This window comes from Oncorhynchus nerka, linkage group LG21 (genome assembly GCF_034236695.1).
Source record: "Oncorhynchus nerka isolate Pitt River linkage group LG21, Oner_Uvic_2.0, whole genome shotgun sequence".
In the NCBI taxonomy this organism is placed as follows: domain Eukaryota; kingdom Metazoa; phylum Chordata; class Actinopteri; order Salmoniformes; family Salmonidae; genus Oncorhynchus; species Oncorhynchus nerka.
The window spans coordinates 32109668-32133614 of NC_088416.1; the positions used below are offsets into that span (position 1 = coordinate 32109668).

Genomic DNA, 23947 nt, shown 5'->3' on the forward strand with positions numbered 1-23947 from the left:
CGAAGGCAGCCGATAGGTCTAGAAGGATGAGAGCAGAGGAGAGAGAGTTAGCTTTAGCAGTGCGGAGGGCCTCCGTGATACAGAGAAGAGCAGTCTCAGTTGAATGACTAGTCTTGAAACCTGACTGATTTGGATCAAGAAGGTCATTCTGAGAGAGATAGCGGGAGAGCTGGCCAAGGACGGCACGTTCGAGAGTTTTGGAGAGAAAAGAAAGAAGGGATACTGGTCTGTAGTTGTTGACATCGGAGGGATCGAGTGTAGGTTTTTTCAGAAGGGGTGCAACTCTCGCTCTCTTGAAGACAGAAGGGACGTAGCCAGCGGTCAGGGATGAGTTGATGAGCGAGGTGAGGTAAGGGAGAAGGTCTCCGGAAATGGTCTGGAGAAGAGAGGAGGGAATAGGGTCAAGCGGGCAGGTTGTTGGGCGGCCGGCCGTCACAAGACGCGAGATTTCATCTGGAGAGAGAGGGGAGAAAGAGGTCAGAGCACAGGGTAGGGCAGTGTGAGCAGAACCAGCGGTGTCGTTTGACTTAGCAAACGAGGATCGGATGTCGTCGACCTTCTTTTCAAAATGGTTGACGAAGTCATCTGCAGAGAGGGAGGAGGGGGGAGGGGAGGAGGATTCAGGAGGGAGGAGAAGGTGGCAAAGAGCTTCCTAGGGTTAGAGGCAGATGCTTGGAATTTAGAGTGGTAGAAAGTGGCTTTAGCAGCAGAGACAGAAGAGGAAAATGTAGAGAGGAGGGAGTGAAAGGATGCCAGGTCCGCAGGGGAGGCGAGTTTTCCTCCATTTCCGATCGGCTGCCCGGAGCCCTGTTCTGTGAGCTCGCAATGAGTCGTCGAGCCACGGAGCAGGAGGGGAGGACCGAGCCGGCCTGGAGGATAGGGGACATAGAGAATCAAGGGATGCAGAAAGGGAGGAGAGGAGGGTTGAGGAAGCAGAATCAGGAGATAGGTTGGAGAAGGTTTGAGCAGAGGGAAGAGATGATAGGATGGAAGAGGAGAGAGTAGCGGGGAGAGAGAGCGAAGATTGGGACGGCGCGATACCATCCGAGTAGGGGCAGTGTGGGAAGTGTTGGATGAGAGCAAGAGGGAAAAGGATACAAGGTAGTGGTCGGAGACTTGGAGGGGAGTTGCAGTGAGGTTAGTGGAAGAACAGCATCTAGTAAAGATGAGGTCGAGCGTATTGCCTGCCTTGTGAGTAGAGGGGGAAGGTGAGAGGGTGAGGTCAAAAGAGGAGAGGAGTGGAAAGAAGGAGGCAGAGAGGAATGAGTCAAAGGTAGACGTGGGGAGGTTAAAGTCGCCCAGAACTGTGAGAGGTGAGCCGTCCTCAGGAAAGGAGCTTATCAAGGCATCAAGCTCATTGATGAACTCTCCAAGGGAACCTGGAGGGCGATAAATGATAAGGATGTTAAGCTTGAAAGGGCTGGTAACTGTGACAGCATGGAATTCAAAGGAGGCGATAGACAGATGGGTAAGGGGAGAAAGAGAGAATGACCACTTGGGAGAGATGAGGATCCCGGTGCCACCACCCCGCTGACCAGAAGCTCTCGGGGTGTGCGAGAACACGTGGGCGGACGAAGATAGAGCAGTAGGAGTAGCAGTGTTATCTGTGGTGATCCATGTTTCCGTCAGTGCCAAGAAGTCGAGGGACTGGAGGGAGGCATAGGCTGAGATGAACTCTGCCTTGTTGGCCGCAGATCGGCAGTTCCAGAGGCTACCGGAGACCTGGAACTCCACGTGGGTCGTGCGCGCTGGGACCACCAGATTAGAGTGGCCGCGGCCACGCGGTGTGGAGCGTTTGTATGGTCTTTGCAGAGAGGAGAGAACAGGGATAGACAGACACATAGTTGACAGGCTACATGTACAGTCCCATAGCAGCTTTTGACATATAATTCCTCGTTAGTATTGTCATTCTGTATACCTTTGCAAAGATTTGTCTTTTTTCATCGTTTCAATTTTGTTCATAAAATAATGTCAATCCAAATGCATCAAGAGGAGTAGAGGAGTAGTGGCTCCCCCTTTTGGAAATCCATTAAAGGACATCCATTTAAGGACATCCATTTAAGGACATCAATTTAAGGACATCCATTAAAGGACATCCAATAAAGGACATCCATTTAAGGACATCCATTAAAGGACATCCATTTAAGGACATCCATTAAAGGACATCCATTTAAGGACATCCATTAAAGGACATCCATTAAAGGACATCCATTTAAGGACATCCATTAAAGGACATCCAATAAAGGACATCCATTTAAGGACATCCAATAAAGGACCTCCATTTAAGGACATCAATTTAAGGACATCCATTTAAGGACATCCATTTAAGGACATCCATTAAAGGACCTCCATTTAAGGACATCCATTAAAGGACATCCAATAAAGGACATCCATTAAAGGACATCCAATAAAGGACCTCCATTTAAGGACATCCATTTAAGGACATCCATTAAAGGACATCCAATAAAGGACATCCATTTAAGGACATCCATTTAAGGACATCCATTAAAGGACATCCATTAAAGGACATCCATTTAAGGACATCCAATTTAAGGACATCCATTAAAGGACATCCATTAAAGGACATCCAAGGACATTTTAAGGACATCCATTTAAGGACATCCATTAAAGGACATCCAACATCCATTTAAGGACATCCATTAAAGGACATCCATTTAAGGACATCCATTTAAGGACATCCATAAAGGACATCCATTTAAGGACATCCATTTAAGGACATCCATTTCCAAGGACATCCATTAAAGGACATCCATTAAATTTAAGGACATCCATTAAAGGACATCCATTTAAGGACATCCATTAAATTAAAGGACATCCAATAAAGGACATCCATTTAAGGACATCCATTTAAGGACATCCATTTAAGGACATCAATCCCATTTAAGGACATCCATTTAAGGACATCCATTTAAGGACATCCATTTAAGGACATCCATTAAACATCCAATAAAGGACATCCATTTAAGGACTCCATTTAAGGACATCCATTAAAGGACATCCAATAAAGGACATCCATTAAAGGACATCCAATAAAGGACCTCCATTTAAGGACATCCATTTAAGGACATCCATTAAAGGACATCCAATAAAGGACATCCATTTAAGGACATCCATTAAAGGACATCCATTAAAGGACATCCATTAAAGGACATCCATTAAAGGACATCCATTAAAGGACATCCATTAAAGGACATCCATTAAAGGACATCCATTAAAGGACATCCATTTAAGGACATCCATTAAAGGACATCCAATAAAGGACATCCATTTAAGGACATCAATTTAAGGACATCAAAGGACATCCATTTAAGGACATCCATTTAAGGACATCAATTTAAGGACATCCATTTGAGGACATCCATTTAAGGACATCCATTAAAGGACATCCAATAAAGGACATCCATTTAAGGACATAAATTTAAGGACATCCATTTAAGGACATCCATTTAAGGACATCCAATAAAGGACATCCATTTAAGGACATCAATTTAAGGACATCAATTTAAGGACATCCATTTGAGGACATCCATTTAAGGACATCCATTAAAGGACATCCATTTAAGGACATCCATTAAAGGACATCCATTTAAGGACATCCATTTAAGGACATCCATTAAAGGACATCCATTGAAGGACATCCTTTAAAGGACATCCATTAAAGGACATCCATTAAAGGACATCCAATAAAGGACATCCATTTAAGGACATCCAATAAAGGACATCCATTTAAGGACATCCATTAAAGGACATCCATTAAAGGACATCCATTAAAGGACATCCCATTAAAGGACATCCATTTAACATCCATTAAAGGACATCCATTAAAGGACATCCATTAAAGGACATCCATTTAAGGACATCCATTAAAGGACATCCATTTAAGGACATCCATTAAAGGACATCCATTAAAGGACATCCATTTAAGGACATCCATTAAAGGACATCCATTAAAGGACATCCATTTAAGGACATCCAATAAAGGACATCCATTTAAGGACATCCATTAAAGGACATCCATTAAAGGACATCCATTAAAGGACATCCATTTAAGGACATCCATTTAAGGACATCCATTAAAGGACATCCATTAAAGGACATCCATTTAAGGACATCCAATAAAGGACATCCATTTAAGGACATCCATTAAAGGACATCCATTTAAGGACATCCAATAAAGGACATCCATTTAAGGACATCCATTAAAGGACATCCATTTAAGGACATGTGTTAAGAAGCACGGTTTGGCGGGTCATGTTTCGGAGGACGCATTACTCGACCTTCGCCTCCCGAGCCCGTTGGGGAGTTGTAGCGATGAGACAAGATCGAAATTGGTGAGAAAAAGGGGGTAAAAACTAGAAACCCTCTCTGAGCCTCTTGGTGTCAGACCGTATGCTTTGATACCGTCTGACGGACGGTAAGGGAGTGAACAGCTCATGTCTGGGGTGTGTGGGATCCTTGACGATGCTGCTGGACTTCCTCAGGCACCGTTTCAAGTAGATGTCCTGTATGGGTGGGAACACAACCCTTCAGACCACCAGCAACAGTACAATATCTGAAAATGTGGGACAGACCACCCCTTCTGACCACCCCTGAAAGTCAGAATAACCATGTTCCACATCATCATGGTGATGTGCCAAGTGACACTTTGCTTCTTTAAAACTTGACTACTGACATGCAAAAGATTCTGGGACTGTATTAACAATGGACTAATGAAAATAATACTAAAATGTCGTTTTGGAGGGAATTTTTCTTTTTAAGTGTTAAACAAACCCTGAGAGGGCTGTTAGACAGATGGGAGCTGCCCCCATCAGGATGACTGGAGAAACAGCAACCATCCCATTATTATCCTGCTATAATAATGGAAATGTTTTGTCGATCTTATATGATTTACACCTAATGAATTTCAAAGCCATGCTATTATGTTATTAACTGATTAATTTACTTTAGTTTGTTTCTGACATGGAAAGTCAACATTTTCACACTCGCAGCAACAGCCATCGTAGAAATAGGAAATACCTTGCACATCTTTGCAATATTTACAGTATTTTCAGGAATGTAGTGTTTCAATCCATTCAGGACGAGTCGGTTCAGTGTTCTCCTACTTACATAATGCCTTCACCACCTATTTTTGGTTCTCTCCTCTTCACAAGAATCAGTGTTGTTGTTTATCCTGGAATCTGGCCAGCAACTCACAGGAATTCATTTGAAGGAGAGGAAATCAGTTTCATTTTCTGCAAAACACTCCAGAACATCCAATCCCAGCAGGCCTCTGAGTAAAAAACACATTTTTTCTTGATTTTTCAAATGCAATGGAAACAAGCATAAGGAGGGTGATTATCTTTGGGATTATTGGGTGTTTCACATCGAAATGAACCTGTGAAACTTTGGAACCAGGCAAAATATATATATTTTTATTGATCGTGTTCCTGGGTGTACCTTCCAAACTAGAACAGTTCTCAGTAAACAGTTTCTCCTGTATATCTCGCAGAGATGAGGCAAAAACTAACACAAATCTTAATGATGATTCATTTGGAAAGACCCACCCTTTCCTAGCGTCCTCCAAGTTTGGTGCAGGGCCCCAAGCCTATCAAAAAGATTCAGAGGCTTTGGCCAGGAAAAATGTGGTTTGGAACTATGAACTCTCCAATGTATTGATTTGAATGCTTGGTTGCTCATCTTCTCTCTGGTGGCAGTATTTCAAACGGGCCCATTAGCTGTTGGTTATTTTCTCTATTTTTCTGTCTAAGCCATACAACTTTTTCGTCATCTCTTTTTGTGTTTTCTCAAGCCAATCAAATCAAATGTTATTTGTCACATGTGCCGAATACAACAGGTGTAATGCTTATTTACAAGACCGTAACCAACAATGCAGTTTTAAGAAAAATAAGTTTTAAGTAAAAAATTGATAAGTAAAAAATAGAGCAGCAGTAAAATAACAGTAGCGAGGCTATATACAACCAGTACAGAGTCAATGTGGAGGCTCTATACAGGGGGTACCAGTACAGAGTCAATGTGGAGGCTTTATACAGGGGGTACCAGTACAGAGTCAATGTGGAGGCTCTATACAGGGGGTACCAGTACAGAGTCAGTGTGGAGGCTATATACAGGGGGTACCGGTACAGAGTCAATGTGGAGGCTATATACAGGGGGTACTGGTACAGAGTCAATGTGGAGGCTATATACAGGGGGTACCGGTACAGAGTCAATGTGGAGGCTATATACAGGGGGTACCGGTACAGAGTCAATGTGGAGGCTATATACAGGGGGTACCAGTACAGAGTCAATGTGGAGGCTCTATACAGGGGGTACCAGTACAGAGTCAATGTGGAGGCTATATACAGGGGGTACCGGTACAGAGTCAATGTGGAGACTATATACAGGGGGTACCGGTACAGAGTCAATGTGGAGGCTATATACAGGGGGTACCGGTACAGAGTCAATGTGGAGGCTATATACAGGGGGTACCGGTACAGAGTCAATGTGGAGGCTATATACAGGGGGTACCGGTACAGAGTCAATGTGGAGGCTCTATACAGGGTGGTACCGGTACAGAGTCAATGTGGAGGCTATATACAGGGGGTACCAGTACAGAGTCAATGTGGAGGCTCTATACAGGGTGGTACCGGTACAGAGTCAATGTGGAGGCTATATACAGGGTGGTACCGGTACAGAGTCAATGTGGAGGCTATATACAGGGGGTACCGGTACAGAGTCAATGTGGAGGCTCTATACAGGGTGGTACCGGTACAGAGTCAATGTGGAGGCTATATATAGGGGGTACCGGTACAGAGTCAATGTGGAGGCTATATACAGGGGGTACCGGTACAGAGTCAATGTGGAGGCTATATACAGGGGGTACCGGTACAGAGTCAATGTGCGGGGGCACAGGTTAGTCGAGGTAATTGAGGTAATAGGAACATGTAGGTAGAGTTAAAGTGACTATGCATAGATAATAAACAGAGAGTAGCAGCAGTGTAAAAGAGGGGGAGGGACAAAGCAAGTAGTCTGTGTAGCCATTTGATTAGCTGTTAAGGAGTCTTATGGCTTGGGGGTAGAAGCTGTTAAGAAGCCTTTTGGACCTAGACTTGCCGTGCGGTTTTGACCGTAACAAACAGTGCCAATTCGAAGAATATTATTGCTGGGGGATGTTGCCTTTACAAATCATTATTCAACCTCCACATCAGATGATAGGGCACTTTTTACTGACTACAAACCTTGATCTGTCCTGTGCAGACAGGATTTTAGAGGGTATTGCATTCATCAAATTAGGATTCAAAGAACTGTGCTATCAATCACCATATGCAAGTCCACCAAGACCAGTGGGATCCCTGATTATAGTGTACACTCATAGTTGTACATTACTCTAGTCCCTGCTCCTAACTCCAGTGGCAATGCCAATATTGATTCATTCAATAATCATCCTTTTTCACCTGTGGTCGTCTTGCAGAATGCCAGAGTGCTGTTTAAGATCCGTGTGGTGGCAGGGTCAGCGTCCTACAGCTACCTCTCCCCCCAGGATGGACGGCCGCTCTACCACCCAGCAGTGAACAGGTGAGACAGACAGCTCTGCAGGCCACATACTGTAGCTAGCTAAGCGTCTGCGTGTCAGACAGTTAGGTAGTGAGATGAGAAGGTAAGGCCGCGAACAGGCGCTTCATCAAGCTAAAGTGAAGCAGTAGAGTTGTTCAAGCAAGTCTTCCAAGCATTTCAAGAGTAATGTGTCAAAACCACAGTTTCTTCCCTCTATATTTTGTATGGGTAATTCTTTACTGAGAGGCAGTCCATACTGTGTTGTGGATTATGTAATGCCCATTTCTTACAGCAGTGAAATATGCAGCCATTTTTGTAAGGTTCCTTTTCAGGAGAGGGTGCCTAATGGTTTACATTCTGTGGAAGCTAATTGCTATTTTAAAGGGTGCTTTATTAAGGCAGAATTCCTCAAGTTGCTTAGAAATGTCCATTCGTCCATTTGAATGGTTGCTGGGGGGCGTGGTGCTTTTAAAGTGCATGTGTGCACAGCATTCAGAACACTTTTATTTGATGATGGTGCTACAAGACCCATTCATGTATTGATATTTCAGTAATATTGCTGCACCAGTGCCCCTAAAAGGTTTATGTGATTCTTTTTTGTAACCTTCAACAACACCATCAGTAAAAACATTTAGCATTTCAATCAATAGCTTTCCCTTACTTTGGAAAATAAAGTGATAGGAAGGAACATTCTTCTTCCAGCATATAGTTTGTCTGCTATCCCACTTCGCTCCTTTGACCAGTATAGATGCATTTATCCTGTTGCTATTTTGTGGGTGTCCATAGCCAGCCTTCATCACGGGCAGGGCTGTGTAGAGTCATAATAGTAGCTGTGATGGTGGTAAATGAAAGCAGCTCTAGCCTGTGGAGAGATACATGTACTGTCTCTACAGAGCTGAAATCTCCGGGGCTCATACTGAGAGGCACCCCGCAGCCATGGGGATCACTGTGTAATGAAATTCTGTTTGAAGTGTTCGCTTGAAGAGTTCAGCTGGCTTTGATTGACTCTCAGCCCAGAATATAATGTAGTTTACCTGAAGGACCCCCAGAGCACAAGATTTATACAGTCATAGACATTGTGATAGTGAACTTACTATTCTACTCTCTGCCAAGAAAACTGTAGACAATCTTGCCAGCTGCTCTGAGAGATATTTCTGAATTCAAATACTGTATAATTGAGTCCTTTTGAGACTGGATGGATCTCTCGAGGCCATTATAAAAGCACAACTGTCACAGACGTTTTGAGTCAAGAAAACACGCTCCATTGTAGTAGAGACTGAAAAATAAATTGTTTCTCTGTATTGTCCCCATTCCACCTCTTCTACTGCTCATGAATAACTAGCATTAAGGAAAATCCCCAATTAATCTGTCACAAATTGTTTAAAATCCCACATACGATTTATTTCCTATTTAAAACTGACCCTGGAGCTGGGTTTCTGGTGGGGCTCTATCACACCAAGAATAGCTTCATGCATTGTTTTAGCTGTTAGGGTTTGGTAAAGCACATAAAACTTGACTTTTACATTAAATCAATCTGATTCATAACATGCTTTAGGAAAGGAAAGGGAAAGGACCCCAACATGATGATATCCAATGCTGTCCAGGTTTCAAGGGGCCTACAGTAGCGTTAATACAGACTCTGAATGAAAAGCTCATGTTTAACTACTTTCTTGACCTGCCGAAGATCCAACTCGGATCAAAAGGTCGTCTTTATTGTGCGTCTGATTAAATCACCATGGGAGCATACCAGAGTTGCGGGCATTCCTTTTTTCTTCAACTACTTTCTTACCATCGATTGTGCTTTAAACATATGTTGTTGTGTGAATAGTTCGTGGATATTCTGTTTATTCAGCCTCTGAAAAACGCACTTCTGAAAGCACTATCTACAAATCCATGATCTGCTCCTTCTTTTTGAATCCCAGTGTGGTGGATGTTTAATTGTAAGGTCCTGCTGACACCTAGTGGCTGTACAGAGTCTATAAATACATGATCTGCTCCTTCTTTTGAATTCCAGTGTGGTGGATGTTTAATTGTAAGGACCTGCTGACACCTAGTGGCTGTACAGAGTCTATAAATACATGATCTGCTCCTTCTTTTGAATTCCAGTGTGGTGGATGTTTAATTGTAAGGACCTGCTGACACCTAGTGGCTGTACAGAGTCTATAAATACATGCTGCTGCACAAAGGCCCTCTCTGAAAAGGTCTCTATGCCCCATTTCCAATGGGGATTTACCCCAGTGTTTTACCCAAAAGGCTCAGACTTTTCTGTTTCCATCTACGTGGGCTGGCACCTATGTCTCACGAGGCCATGGCTCTGCTCTGACTTGGAGCCACGGCAAAGCCCTGGGTACTTTTCAGCTGGCATTTACATGATGGCTAATTCTGAACTTTAACACCTTCTCGCAAAACAACATTATTCTTGAATGATGCAGAGCTTGATGATTCTGCTCGCAAATAAGTCTTTAGTGCCACACTCCTAATGGAAACACAACAGCGCTAGAGTTTACATCAGAGGTCCCCAAACTGGTTTGCCCTGCGACCCTATTTTGATATTAACATTTTTTGTGACCCCACCATGTAAAAAGAAAAGTGATGAAATCAACGGCCAATGTTTACTTATTTAATTGGGCTATGACAATCTATTACAAATCAGTCTGATAATACTTTTGACAGTAATCATTTTCTATGATCTTCTGTACAGAAAATAACAATCATTGATGATGTTCTTTTCCCCTGATTTAGTGCCTGATCTTGTCCACTCTGTTCTAATAAGGCTTGTGGGCATTGTAGAGGGAAACAGACACACATGTGACACACATGTGAAGGGGTCATAATATTTTGTATCTTAAACCGTTCAAAGGATAGAGCCACATTTGTTGGAAGAAAACAGAAACCTGTCTGTTTATTACAACCACATCTAGCGGCTACCGGAGGTTACTGACATAAGCCCAGTTCTATGAACCAAGCAGGATTTTTTCCCAGAGTTTCTCTTGTGACCCCACTTCAAATCTGGAGACCCCACATGGGGTTGCAACCCCTAGTTTGGGAAACACTGGCCTACATTAACATAAAACACTGGTGAGGAGGGTAAGACTCAATGGAAAAGCACCATAACAAAATGTACATACCACCTGAATAATAGATGGACAGTAGGGGATTATGCTGAAGTTTTACCTTGCTAATCTGATGATCTTTGACCCTTTTGTTCCCAGAGCTCTTAATCTCTGTGGCTCAGGAGGACCGCCCCATGTGAAGCTCATCATCGAGTGGGAACACAGAATCAAAGACTGGTCAGTCAATCTCAGTGACAGTCTAAAACTTTCTAGCCCTGAATTATTGTAGACCAACTGTAATCATACAAAAGTATGTATGCTGCTGCACATGCCTTATTTTTATTAATGCCTGGCAGCCTCTTTCTCTCTCTGTGCATGTTCCCAACTCTCTGTCTGTCTGTCTGTCTGTCTGTCTGTCTGTCTGTCTGTCTGTCTGTCTGTCTGTCTGTCTGTCTGTCTGCGTGTGTGTGGTCGGTCTCCTGCAGCCTGTTTGGGAACATCCAGGAGGAGGTGGTGAAGGATGCTGAGAGTGTGAGAGGCCAGCATCAGCAGCACGTCCAGCAGCACAATTGTACCCTGGATGAGTGCTTTCAGCTCTACACTAAAGAGGAACAGGTACATTATCTCCTACAGTCAGGCAACAACCACTGCTGAGTACAATCTGTTGTCTCACTATAGTCTACAAGGGTGTCAAACTCATTCCACGGAGGGCCTTGTGTCTGCTGGTTTTTGTTTTTTCCTTTCAATTAAGCCCTAGACAACCAAGTGAGTTGAGTCCCTTACTAATTAGTGACCTTAATTCATCAATCAGGTCCAAGGGAGCAGCGTAAACCCGCAGACACTCGGCCCTCCGTGGAATGAGTTTGACATGTGTCATAGAACCCTATGTACCGAACCCACTGACTGAATGACTGACGAGGAGCAAGGAAATCCTTCCTACCTGTGTTTTTCATTATATACTGTATTTTTGTTTATAGGGGCGACTGCCTCTAGTTTGAAACAGTCCTTTAAGGGAAATTCATCCAAATTGCTAATTCATTAATCGTATGCTACCTTAAAAATAAGATGCACATTTGTTATTTGGGTGAACAATCCTTTTAAGGACATCATTATGGAATCCATAATGCTTCTTACAGACCCCCCAGTGTTATAAGATGCAATGTCAACAGTAACATCAAAGGATGTGAATGCTGTGGCATGATGCCAAGAACAAAATCGGCCTTCAGTCGAATCAATCAAGATGACCTGAGGTGGAATTAATCTTTCCAATTGGGCTCTTATTTTCCCGTCCGTGGAGTGTTGGTATTCTATTAGAGCTGTGAATGGACTGTGTTTCTGCTGGGAACTGTATGTTCTCGCTTAACTGTATCTACACCCAGATCGGTGTCTAAACGACTTGTGAATCAGAATACTTCCTTCCCTTCGAATGGTTGATTGATCTTCCTGCTCCCAGTTATACTGTACCACAATATATTGTTTACCGTCATGCCCCATCGCTATGCCCCTCCACACCTCTTTATATGAAGAGGTTGTTTCAGGGAACGTTCTGAATATCCAAATCAGATCAAATGTTTGTCACATGCGCCGAATACAACAGGTGTAGACCTTACAGTGAAATGCTTACTTACAAGCCCTTAACCAACCATGCCGTTTTAAGAAAAATACCTTTAAAAAGTAAGAAATAATAGTAAGAAATCATTAAAGAGCAGCAGTAAAATAACAATAGCAAGGCTATATACAGGGGGTGCCGGTACTATCAGGTATCAAGGTAAGACCCAAGTGCAGACTGTGTGAAGGGGCAGGCAAACGACAGGTCAAGGCAGGCAGGGGTCGATAATCCAGAGTAGGAGCAAAGGTACTGGACGGCAGGCAGGCTCAGGGTCAGGGACAGGCAGAGTGGTCAGGCGGGCGGGTACAGGGTCAGGACAGGGAAGGGAAGGGTCAAAAACCAGGAGGACAAGAAAAAGAGTGGCTGGGAAAAGACAGGAGCTGACAGGAACAAACGCTGGTAAGCTTGACAAACAAGACCAACTGGCACAGACAGACAGAAAACACAGGTATAAATACCCAGAGGATAAGTGTAAGGTGGGCGACACCTGGAGGGGGTGGAGACAAGCACAAGGACAGGTGAAACAGATCAGGGCGTGACAGGTACAGAGTCGATGTGCAGGGGGCACCGGTTAGTTGAGGTAATATGTACATGTAGGTAGAGTTATTAAAGTGACTATGCATAGATAATAACAGAGAATAGCAGCAGTGTAAAAGGGGGGGGGGGTTCTGGGTAGTAGTCTGGGTAGCCATTTGATTAGATGTCCAGGAGTCTTATGGCCTGGGGCTAAAAGGTGTTTAGAAGCCTCTTGGACCTAGACTTGGAGCTCCGGTACCGCTTGCCGTGCGGTAGCAGAGCGAACAGTCTATGACTAGGTGGCTTTTTAGGGCCTTCCTCTGTCACCGCCTGGTATAGAGGTCCTGGATGGCAGGAAGCTTGGCCCCGGTGATGTACTGGGCCGTACGCGCTACCCTCTGTAGTGCCTTGCGGTCGGAGGCCGAGCAGTTGATATACCATGCAGTGATGCAACCCGTCAGGATGCTCTCGATGGTGCAGCTGTAGAACCTTTTGAGGATCTGAGAACCCATGCCAAATCTTTTCAATTTCCTGAGGGGGATAGGTTTTGTCGTGCCCTCTTCACGACTGTCTTGGTGTGCTTGGACCATGTTAGTTAGGTAATAGAGGTGTACGTGAATTTCAAAGCCTGTAATTTGGTTTATGAAATACACTTATGAAGTTGACATGTGTGATAGATATCCAGAACATGTCCTCCTCAAGAGCCTTCTCTTAGTTTCTTCCTGAGCATTGTTTGCGTCCTATGTCTGTTTCTGATAGGAGTGAATCATTTCCCATTGCCATTCATGAGGCAAATGACTAGGCTTTCTTTAGCTCCATTTGTGACCAGATTAGTATCCTCAACTGAACATGAAGATTATTGGATACAGCTGCCTCCATCTCCTTCCTCCACTCTTCTTCATGCACACTAATCAGAGGGATTAGAGTGCCGGAGGCGGTCGCCCCAGCAACAGGTTGTGAAAGTGACTGAAAAATTTGGCTTCACATACAGTTCTGATGAAACAGACACGGTCTCATGCACAGAGCTATCACTGAAGACTACCGCGACCTGTATCAGACCACGTTTCATGTCTAAAACATTGTCCACCAGCTTCAAACTGCTGGAAAAACAATATTTTTGCTTATTGAAAATATATTTCATAGCGATTTAGATGGTACAATGATTCCCTACACTATTTAGTGCTTGCTTTCTCACATAAACAGAAATTGAGCGAACAATGTATAATTTTTGCAACCAGGAATGAGCGATTTTCACTAAATAACACAGCCATAAAGTCAGAACAGCTGCCGCTCCGGCGGGAGAAATCAATAGGAAAAGCACACAGCCAATCACAACACTGGCGGGTAAGTAATACTGTGAAATATTATCATTCCACAATTAGCGGCAGATATATTATGGACATTTTCTGAAATTACAATTCAAAAATGTAAAACAATCCAATGTAGCACCTTTAGAGAGTGTTATGAAATGATTTCAGTGGGTTGATTGAGGGACAAGATTTCTTTTTTCTTCTTTTTTTACATGGATGAATACTCTGTCTTTCTTGCCCTCTCTCTGTTTCTCTGTCTCTCTTTCTCTGTTTCTCTCTCTCCCTGTTTCTCTCTCTCTCTGTTTCTCTGTCTCTCTCTTTCTCTGTTTCTCTCTCTCCCTGTTTCTCTCTCTCTCTGTTTCGCTGTCTCTCTCTTTCTCTGTTTCTCTCTCCCTCTGTTTCCCTGTCTCTCTCTTTCTCCCTCTCCCTCTCTCTCTCTCTCTCGCCCTCTCTCTGTTTCCCTGTCTCTCTCGTCGTTTTTCTGTCTCTCCCTCTCTCTCTCTCTCTCGCCCTCTCTCTGTTTCTCTCTCTCTCTCTCTCTCTCTCTCTCTCTCTCTCTCCCTCTCTCTCTCTCTCTTTCTGCCAGCTGGCTCCAGACGATGCATGGAAATGTCCCCACTGTAAGCAGCTGCAACAGGGCATGGTGAAAATGAGCCTGTGGACGCTGCCTGACATCCTCATCCTCCACCTGAAGCGCTTCCGGCAGGTGGGCGAGCGCCGCAACAAGCTGGCCACGCTGGTGCGCTTCCCCCTAGACGGCCTAGACATGGCGCCCCATGTGGTGAAGAGGAGTCAGAGCACCCGGCTGCCTCCCCACGGTCCTCTGCTCCCCGGCCCCCTGCACCCGGCCTGGAAACAGCCCTGCCCACCCGACGTGGCCCCTCCAGACTTCCTATATGACCTTTATGCCGTGTGTAACCACCACGGAGGCATGCATGGGGGACATTACACAGGTTTGTATGGAGGGACTGTCTGGCTGTCATGTTCACATCCTGTAAATGTTCTATGAAATATCAATCTCATTGAAAGTGGTCTTAATCAGCAAGGTGTCTTGAAGTGAGATCCAGTCCAAAAATGTGTTTGATGATGATGATAAAGATATGGTGGTGGTTTCTTCAGTCTGTATGTAAGTAACGGTGTCTGTGTCTCTGTGCAGCGTTCTGCAGGAACTCATTGGACGCCCAGTGGTATGGGTATGACGACAGCAGTGCAGAGCCAGTCACAGAGGGGGAGGTGTGCACACGGGGAGCCTACATCCTCTTCTACCAGAGACGCAACACCATCCCTCCATGGTCAGCCAGCTCCTCTCTCAGAGGTGAGCCTTGTTGACAAGTCCTTTAATTAAGCCACGGTCTACAATATGTCCTGCAGTTCTATTGTGTCATTTCAATAGATGATATATACCAATTGGTTCTGGAAGAATACTGACCTTTAGTAAGTCCATGTAATGGAAATAAGGCTTCTGATATCCATTATTGGTGAAATGATGGCTTTCGTCACCCAATAATGAATGGCACTACACTGACAGCATCCAGACATTTTTCAAATTTAAAGCATTAATGTTGAAATCAAAAGAGTGTATGATTGGCAGTGTGTAATGACCTTGTCCATCGTAGGATGGAGGTACAGTGAAGGCATCTGCATACTAGGTTTGGTTTGCTCTTAGCAGAACTCGGATAGGCAAAGTGAACGTGTACTCCCTTAAAAGGCTTTCGCTTGAAAAATGAGAAAAAAGCTTCAATAGTACTGTTTGTCCCTCTTGAGACACCATAGCCAGTATACACTTCCTCAAAATAGTCCGAATTAATCTAAGATAACTCAAGAAATCTGTCGTTCATTTAGATGTTTTTGATCTTAGTCGTGCATTTTTTACATATAACTAAGATGTTTGGTGCAGTATTTCACAATGAAAAGTTTATTGAAGAATCCCTACTGTTGACCAATCACCGACAAAGGGGCATAGACTTCGGATACCAACTAACAACAACTAACAAAATGTTGTTATAATATATGCGCAAACTCTTCCGAAATGTTTCGCCTACTGTCCCCCTCTAGGAAAAAGAGACAGGTTTGTATGTATTAGCTGTGTTGAGAGTCCAGTAGATGGCACTTAGCTCTCTATAACTTCTACTTCTACAGGTTCCACCAGCTCCTCCACATCAGACCACTGGCTGATCCGTCTGACGCGGGACAGTAAGAGGGGCAGCCTGTTCTCTGGGGGATCCACCTCTGGCCCTCCTGGCCCCACACCAACCCCTGAATCCCCAGAGCTCCCTGTGTTCGAGGACGAGCCTCTTAAAACAGAGACAGGTGAGTAGCCCATTGGGACACCATTTCCCCAGTATGTCTCTAAATAAATAAAACCACTATGGCTCGCTGTGTCTGATTGGTCTGAAGTTCTGGTTGTTACTCATAGAGGATTATCTCTGTGTATAGGGATTTCATTACATCATTAAAAAGCAGATGATTATGTAGATAAGTCGATCAATGAATCATTATAAAAGAGGAGGAATATGAGGAAGAATCCTAACTGTGTTTGTTTTTCTTCTGGGTCCAGATGGGTTTGAGAATAAGCTATTTGTCCGAGGCACTCAGGGCAGGAGCGTGAGCATGAGGTCACCCACTAAGGACACCCTGAGCAAAGTGCTGCCCCTGCGCTGGTCCTTTGGTTCCAAGGACCGCCCCAAACCCTCCGCCCCCAGGCGAGGGGAGCTGGTGGAGTACCTGGAGTCAGGGCGCAGGCCGCGGTGCACCAAGGAACCCATCATCACCCTAGTGGCCACCCCGCCCCAGGGCGGGCACAGGGACCTGGGCAGCTCCCCCAGTGGGAGCAGCCTGAGCTGCATGGACAGGTCCAACTCTGAGGCCTGCGACTCCCCAAGAGTACCAGAGGGCCAGAGCAGGCCTGCCGTAGAGAGGAGCTCCAGCCTGGGGCTCAGTATTATCACTAAAGTCAGGGATGACAGCTCACTTGGCCGGAGGTCCTCCAAGAAGTTCAGGCAGGACCAGGGCAGGACCCTGGACCCTCACCCCCATAGAGGCTCTACTGATGGGGTCCACATCAGCCACAGTGCCCCCCCAAGTAGGGACTCCACACTGAAGAGACCCAAGGCCCAAGCAGGGCTGACCTCCAGGGTAGGGGTGCTGCAGGCTGGTCTACAGCCTGAGGAGAGGAAGGGGATGAGGGGTCAGGAGGTAAGGAGCCACGACAGCTTCTTGTCCTTTTTCAAATCAGGCTTCCTGAAGAAAGACACTCAGAGTACACCTAGCAAGGGGGAGGAAGTCCGGGCCAATGGCCACGGACGAACCAGCAAGGTGGCAAACGGTAGTTTGTATAAACTCTCCCTCTCCAATGGGACCCTGAACGGTGTAGCGCTGGAGGAAAAGAGGGCCAACGGCGCCCCTAGAAGTGACTGCCGTCACAGCAAAGGGCAGCTTGTCAACGGGAGGGCAGGGAGTCACAGCTCTGCTGCTGACATCAAGCGTGCCCACAGCTCCAGTAACATCCAGACCGAACTGGACTTGACCCTGCGCAGGTGTTCCTCTCTGCAGAGGAACGGGCAGGTAGCTCCCCCGGCCCCCCGCAGCAGCCTGGCCACAGACAAGCCCAGCTATGCCACCCTGCAGCGGGCACGCTACAGCACCACCTCCCTGGGCAGGCAGCAGAGACCCGTCCCCGAGTCCTGCTTCTGACTCCCTCCGCACCGCTAGGCTAACTGGCTGCTGCCACAGCAGTAGAGTTATCTGGCGTGTGTGTCTCTTTATTTAGAGTTTGTGCCAATGCTACTGTCAGGGTTAGCATGTTAGGGTGAGCTGAGCAGTCTGGCCACCACTGCTAGAGGAGAGGAATAGTCACAGTGTTACTATAAGACAGGTTCTTAGGGGAGGCTTTGCCAACAGTAATGCAGTGCGTAACAGTTAACTGTCTGTCATAGTCTTCTGTTTAATGTAAGTGCCTCTGTGACAGTTCAGAATGATTGTTTGTTGAACACTGGAACCACACTATTGATTGACACACATCACATCCAGACGGTCACCAGGTCTCTGTAGTATAACCATCAGAGCTGTTGTTTCTGAAGGGCATCATGTACCCTCTGTTAACACTGATGTTTATTGACGTATTGTCTTTGTGTGTAAATGAATCTATGCAGACTGTGTACAATGGAGAGGTAATCCTGCTGCATTGTGATCATATTTATTCCACAAACATGTCAAGCATCTTTCTTGGTTGTATGCTGTCCTTGATTTTCTATTGATGTAGCCGCGGAGGAATATCCTGCACGAAAAGATTCAATTAAATGATTGTCTGTCTGTGCTTCCACCACAAACTGTTTGCTGGGACCTCATACACTTATGTTATTACTAATATTCATCATGTATCATCTTCTGTCAGTGGCAACTGGCAACTGAAAGAAACAAGTACTGTAATAACCTGGCTGTTACACACCTGTTACTGACTCCCGTACTGTAACAACGGTGTTTGATTGGAGGAGAAGTAAGGGTAGAGGAATGAAATGCCGATTTATGTTCGTAACTAACATGATTGAAATACTGGGTTGAAAAGAGGGTAGTTGGCACACCATGTACTCCAGCACAGTGATGGTCTTGTATACTCAACAATAGATTTAATGGATCTTGAACCAAAGTTTGTGTCAATCAGAACATTCATCAGGACCCTGATAAAGGTCTAGATAATCTAGTTGAAGATGCATTGTGGAGCATACAAGAATACCAGGCAGTATCTTGGACTTTCTATTTGAATCTAAATGGAAAAAAATCATCAGAAAGAGTACATTGACTTATGTGAACTTAGATGGGTGCTATTATGTGATGGTGAACTGTTGTGGAACCTCCTCACACCAGTGGTTTAGGTCAGCCCCTTATAGAGCACCAGGGACAGACTGACAGCCCATTTCAAGGCTTTTAATGTCACTCCCTGTATCTCCCCACTGCTGAGCTCCAGAGACAGTTACTGCCAGTTTCACAATAACATACCAGGGGGGGATTAAACCTGCTCCCCTGTTGCCATGGCAAACTCCCTTAAAGATACCAACTGTGAAGGTGCTGCTGTCTGATGTACTCTGCAGAGGGGCAGGGATGTCTTGATTTTCATTCATTTTCAACCCAAAACATCTCTTGCCTAAGGTTCCCAATATACAGTACATGACGATCTATTACATTAAATGAAGATCATTGAGTAACTTTTCCTATAGAGTGCTGTAATGCATTTTAATTGTCAGCCATAGGGTACATGCCAATTCAGATATATGCACATTCTGTGTATGTTCTAGTCCGTGCATATTTCCCAGCAACCATGGATGGAAACGTATGATGTGTGTTTTATGTTAGGAGGGTGTAGAGCACGTGTGTTTGAGCTTTCATCAACTGTATATGAACATATGTAGTAGTAATACAGATAATACCAACACAATGGCATACAGTGCTTCTGTAAAGGGAAAAACACTATTAGAGTAAATGTATTTATCTATTAGATTTCTGAGTTACTTAATTACTTAGGCCCATCGCCCCATGAGAGGCATAGGCCATCAACTGGCCATCAACTGAGTTGACTTCATTCATCTGAAATTATCTCGAATTTAAACCCAATGAAATGATACAATAATTTACTATTCTCCTAAACTATAACGTTAATGTGTAGGACATATACTGTATGATTGTGTTAGCAGACATACAGTAGTAGCTATGCAATATACTGGACCATATGGGATGCCCCATATGCATCATCATAACTTCTTCTAATGGGGATTGGTTGATGACACTACACCATCAACCATCATGACAAATTGGTTGATGACACGACACCATCAACCATCATGACAAATTGGTTGATGACACTACACCATCAACCATCATGACAAATTGGTTGATGACACGACACCATCAACCATCATGGCAAATTGGTTGATGACACGACACCATCAACCATCTTGACAAATTGGTTGATGACACTACACCATCAACCATCATGACAAATTGGTTGATGACACGACACCATCAACTATCATGACAAATTGGTTGATGACACAACACCATCAACCATCTTGACAAATTGGTTGATGACACTACACCATCAACTATCATGACAAATTGGTTGATGACACATCATGACAAATTGGTTGATGACACGACACCATCAACCATCATGACAAATTGTATGTAAAATTGTTGATGACACTACACCATCAACCATCATGACAAATTGGTTGATGACACAACACCATCAACCATCATGACAAATTGGTTGATGACACTACACCATCAACATTGTCTGATGACACTACACCATCAACATTGTCTGATGACACTACACCATCAACATTGTCTGATGACACTACACCATCAACATTGTCTGATGACACTACACCATCAACATTGTCTGATGACACTACACCATCAACATTGTCTGATGACACTACACCATCAACATAGGCTGATGACACTACACCATCAACATAGGCTGATGACACTACACCATCAACATTGTCTGATGACACTACACCATCAACATAGGCTGATGACACGACACCATCAACCATCATGACAAATTGTATGTAAAATTGTTGATGACACTACACCATCAACCATCATGACAAATTGGTTGATGACACAACACCATCAACCATCTGATGACAAATCAACATGGTTGATGACACTACACCATCAACATTGTCTGATGACACTACACCATCAACATTGTCTGATGACACTACACCATCAACATTGTCTGATGACACTATCAACATTGTCTGATGACACTACACCATCAACATTGTCTGATGACACTACACCATCAACATTGTCTGATGACACTACACCATCAACATTGTCTGATGACACTACACCATCAACATAGGCTGATGACACTACACCATCAACATAGGCTGATGACACTACACCATCAACATTGTCTGATGACACTACACCATCAACATAGGCTGATGACACTACACCATCAACATTGTCTGATGACACTACACCATCAACATTGGCTGATGACACTACACCATCAACATAGGCTGATGACACTACACCATCAACATAGGCTGATGACTGATGACACTACACCATCAACATCGGCTGATGACACTACACCATCAACATAGGCTGATGACACTACACCATCAACATCAACATTGGCTGATGACACTACACCATCAACATAGGCTGATGACACTACACCATCAACATTGTCTGATGACACTACACCATCAACATAGGCTGATGACACTACACCATCAACATGTCTGATGACACTACACCATCAACATTGTCTGATGACACTACACCATCAACATTGATGACACTACACCATCAACATGACACTACACCATCAACATTGCTGATGACACTACACCATCAACATAGGCTGATGACACTACACCATCAACATAGGCTGATGACACTACACCATCAACATTGTCTGATGACACTACACCATCAACATAGGCTGATGACACTACACCATCAACATAGGCTGATGACACTACACCATCAACATAGGCTGATGACACTACACCATCAACATAGGCTGATGACACTACACCATCAACATAGGCTGATGACTGATGACACTACACCATCAACATAGGCTGATGACACTACACCATCAACATAGGCTGATGACACTACACCATCAACATAGGCTGATGACACTCAACACCATCAACATAGGCTGATGACACTACACCATCAACATAGGCTGATGACACTACACCATCAACATAGGCTGACACTACACCATCAACATAGGCTGATGACACTACACCATCAACATAGGCTGATGACACTACACCATCAACATAGGCTGATGACACTACACCATCAACATCAACATAGGCTGATGACACTACACCATCAACATAGGCTGATGACACTACACCATCAACATAGGCTGATGACACTACACCATCAACATAGGCTGATGACACTACACCATCAACATAGGCTGATGACACTACACCATCAACATAGGCTGATGACACTACACCATCAACATAGGCTGATGACACTACACCATCAACATAGGCTGATGACACCATCAACATACACACATCAACATAGGCTGATGACACTACACCATCAACATAGGCTGATGACACTACACCATCAACATAGGCTGATGACACTACACCATCAACATAGGCTGACACTACACCATGACACTACACCATCAACATAGGCTGATGACACTACACCATCAACACACTACACCATCAACATAGGCTGATGACACTACACCATCAACATAGGCTGATGACACTACACCATCAACATAGGCTGATGACACTACACCATCAACATAGGCTGATGACACTACACCATCAACATAGGCTGATGACACTACACCATCAACATAGGCTGATGACACTACACCATCAACATAGGCTGATGACACTACACCATCAACATAGGCTGATGACACTACACCATCAACATAGGCTGATGACACTACACCATCAACATAGGCTGATGACACTACACCATCAACATAGGCTGATGACACTACACCATCAACATCAACATAGGCTGATGACACTACACCATCAACATCAGGCTGATGACACTACACCATCAACATAGGCTGATGACACTACACCATCAACATATCAACCATCAACATAGGCTGATGACACTACACCATCAACATAGGCTGATGACACCATCAACACCACTCACCATCAACATAGGCTGATGACACTACACCATCAACATAGGCTGATGACACTACACCATCAACATAGGCTGATGACACTACACCATCAACATAGGCTGATGACACTACACCATCAACATAGGCTGATGACACTACACCATCAACATAGGCTGATGACACTACACCATCAACATAGGCTGATGACACTACACCATCAACATAGGCTGATGACACTACACCATCAACATTTGCTGACACTACACCATCAACATAGGCTGATGACACTACACCATCAACATAGGCTGATGACACTACACCATCAACATAGGCTGATGACACTGACACTACACCATCAACATAGGCTGATGACACTACACCATCAACATAGGCTGATGACACACTACACCATCAACATAGGCTGATGACACTACACCATCAACATAGGCTGATGACACTACACCATCAACACCATCAACAACATAGGCTGATGACACTACACCATCAACATAGGCTGATGACACTACACCATCAACATAGGCTGATGACACTACACCATCAACATAGGCTGATGACACTACACCATCAACATAGACACTACACCATCAACATAGGCTGATGACACTACACCATCAACATAGGATGACACTACACCATCAACATAGATGACACTACACCATCAACATAGGCTGATGACACTACACCATCAACATAGGCTGATGACACTACACCATCAACATAGGCTGATGACACTACACCATCAACATAGGCTGATGACACTACACCATCAACATAGGCTGATGACACTACACCATCAACATAGGCTGATGACACTACACCATCAACATCAACATAGGCTGATGACACTACACCATCAACATAGGCTGATGACACTACACCATCAACATAGGCTGATGACACTACACCATCAACATAGGCTGATGACACTACACCATCAACATAGGCTGATGACACTACACCATCAACATAGGCTGATGACACTACACCATCAACATAGGCTGATGACACTACACCATCAACATAGGCTGATGACACTACACCATCAACATAGGCTGATGACACTACACCATCAACATAGGCTGACACTGACATCAACACACCATCAACATAGGCTGATGACACTACACCATCAACATAGGCTGATGACACCATCAACATAGGCTGATGACACCATCAACATAGGCTGATGACACTACACCATCAACATAGGCTGATG

At 44.4% G+C, this 23947-nt stretch overlaps 1 protein-coding gene across 1 annotated transcript in view; it reads left to right on the forward strand.

Annotated features, from left to right (window-relative positions):
* The window catches only part of LOC115104283 (ubiquitin carboxyl-terminal hydrolase 43-like), a 98506-nt gene extending 80139 nt beyond the window's left edge, over positions 1-18367 (forward strand). Inside the window, exons 9-15 of the mRNA XM_029625648.2 lie at positions 7469-7572; positions 10764-10841; positions 11090-11219; positions 14626-14992; positions 15196-15354; positions 16179-16349; positions 16597-18367. Coding sequence (XP_029481508.2) covers positions 7469-7572; positions 10764-10841; positions 11090-11219; positions 14626-14992; positions 15196-15354; positions 16179-16349; positions 16597-17732 — 2145 coding nt within the window. The 3' untranslated portion in view covers positions 17733-18367. The remainder of the gene's footprint in view (positions 1-7468; positions 7573-10763; positions 10842-11089; positions 11220-14625; positions 14993-15195; positions 15355-16178; positions 16350-16596) is intronic.
* Positions 18368-23947: the final 5580 nt, after the last annotated feature.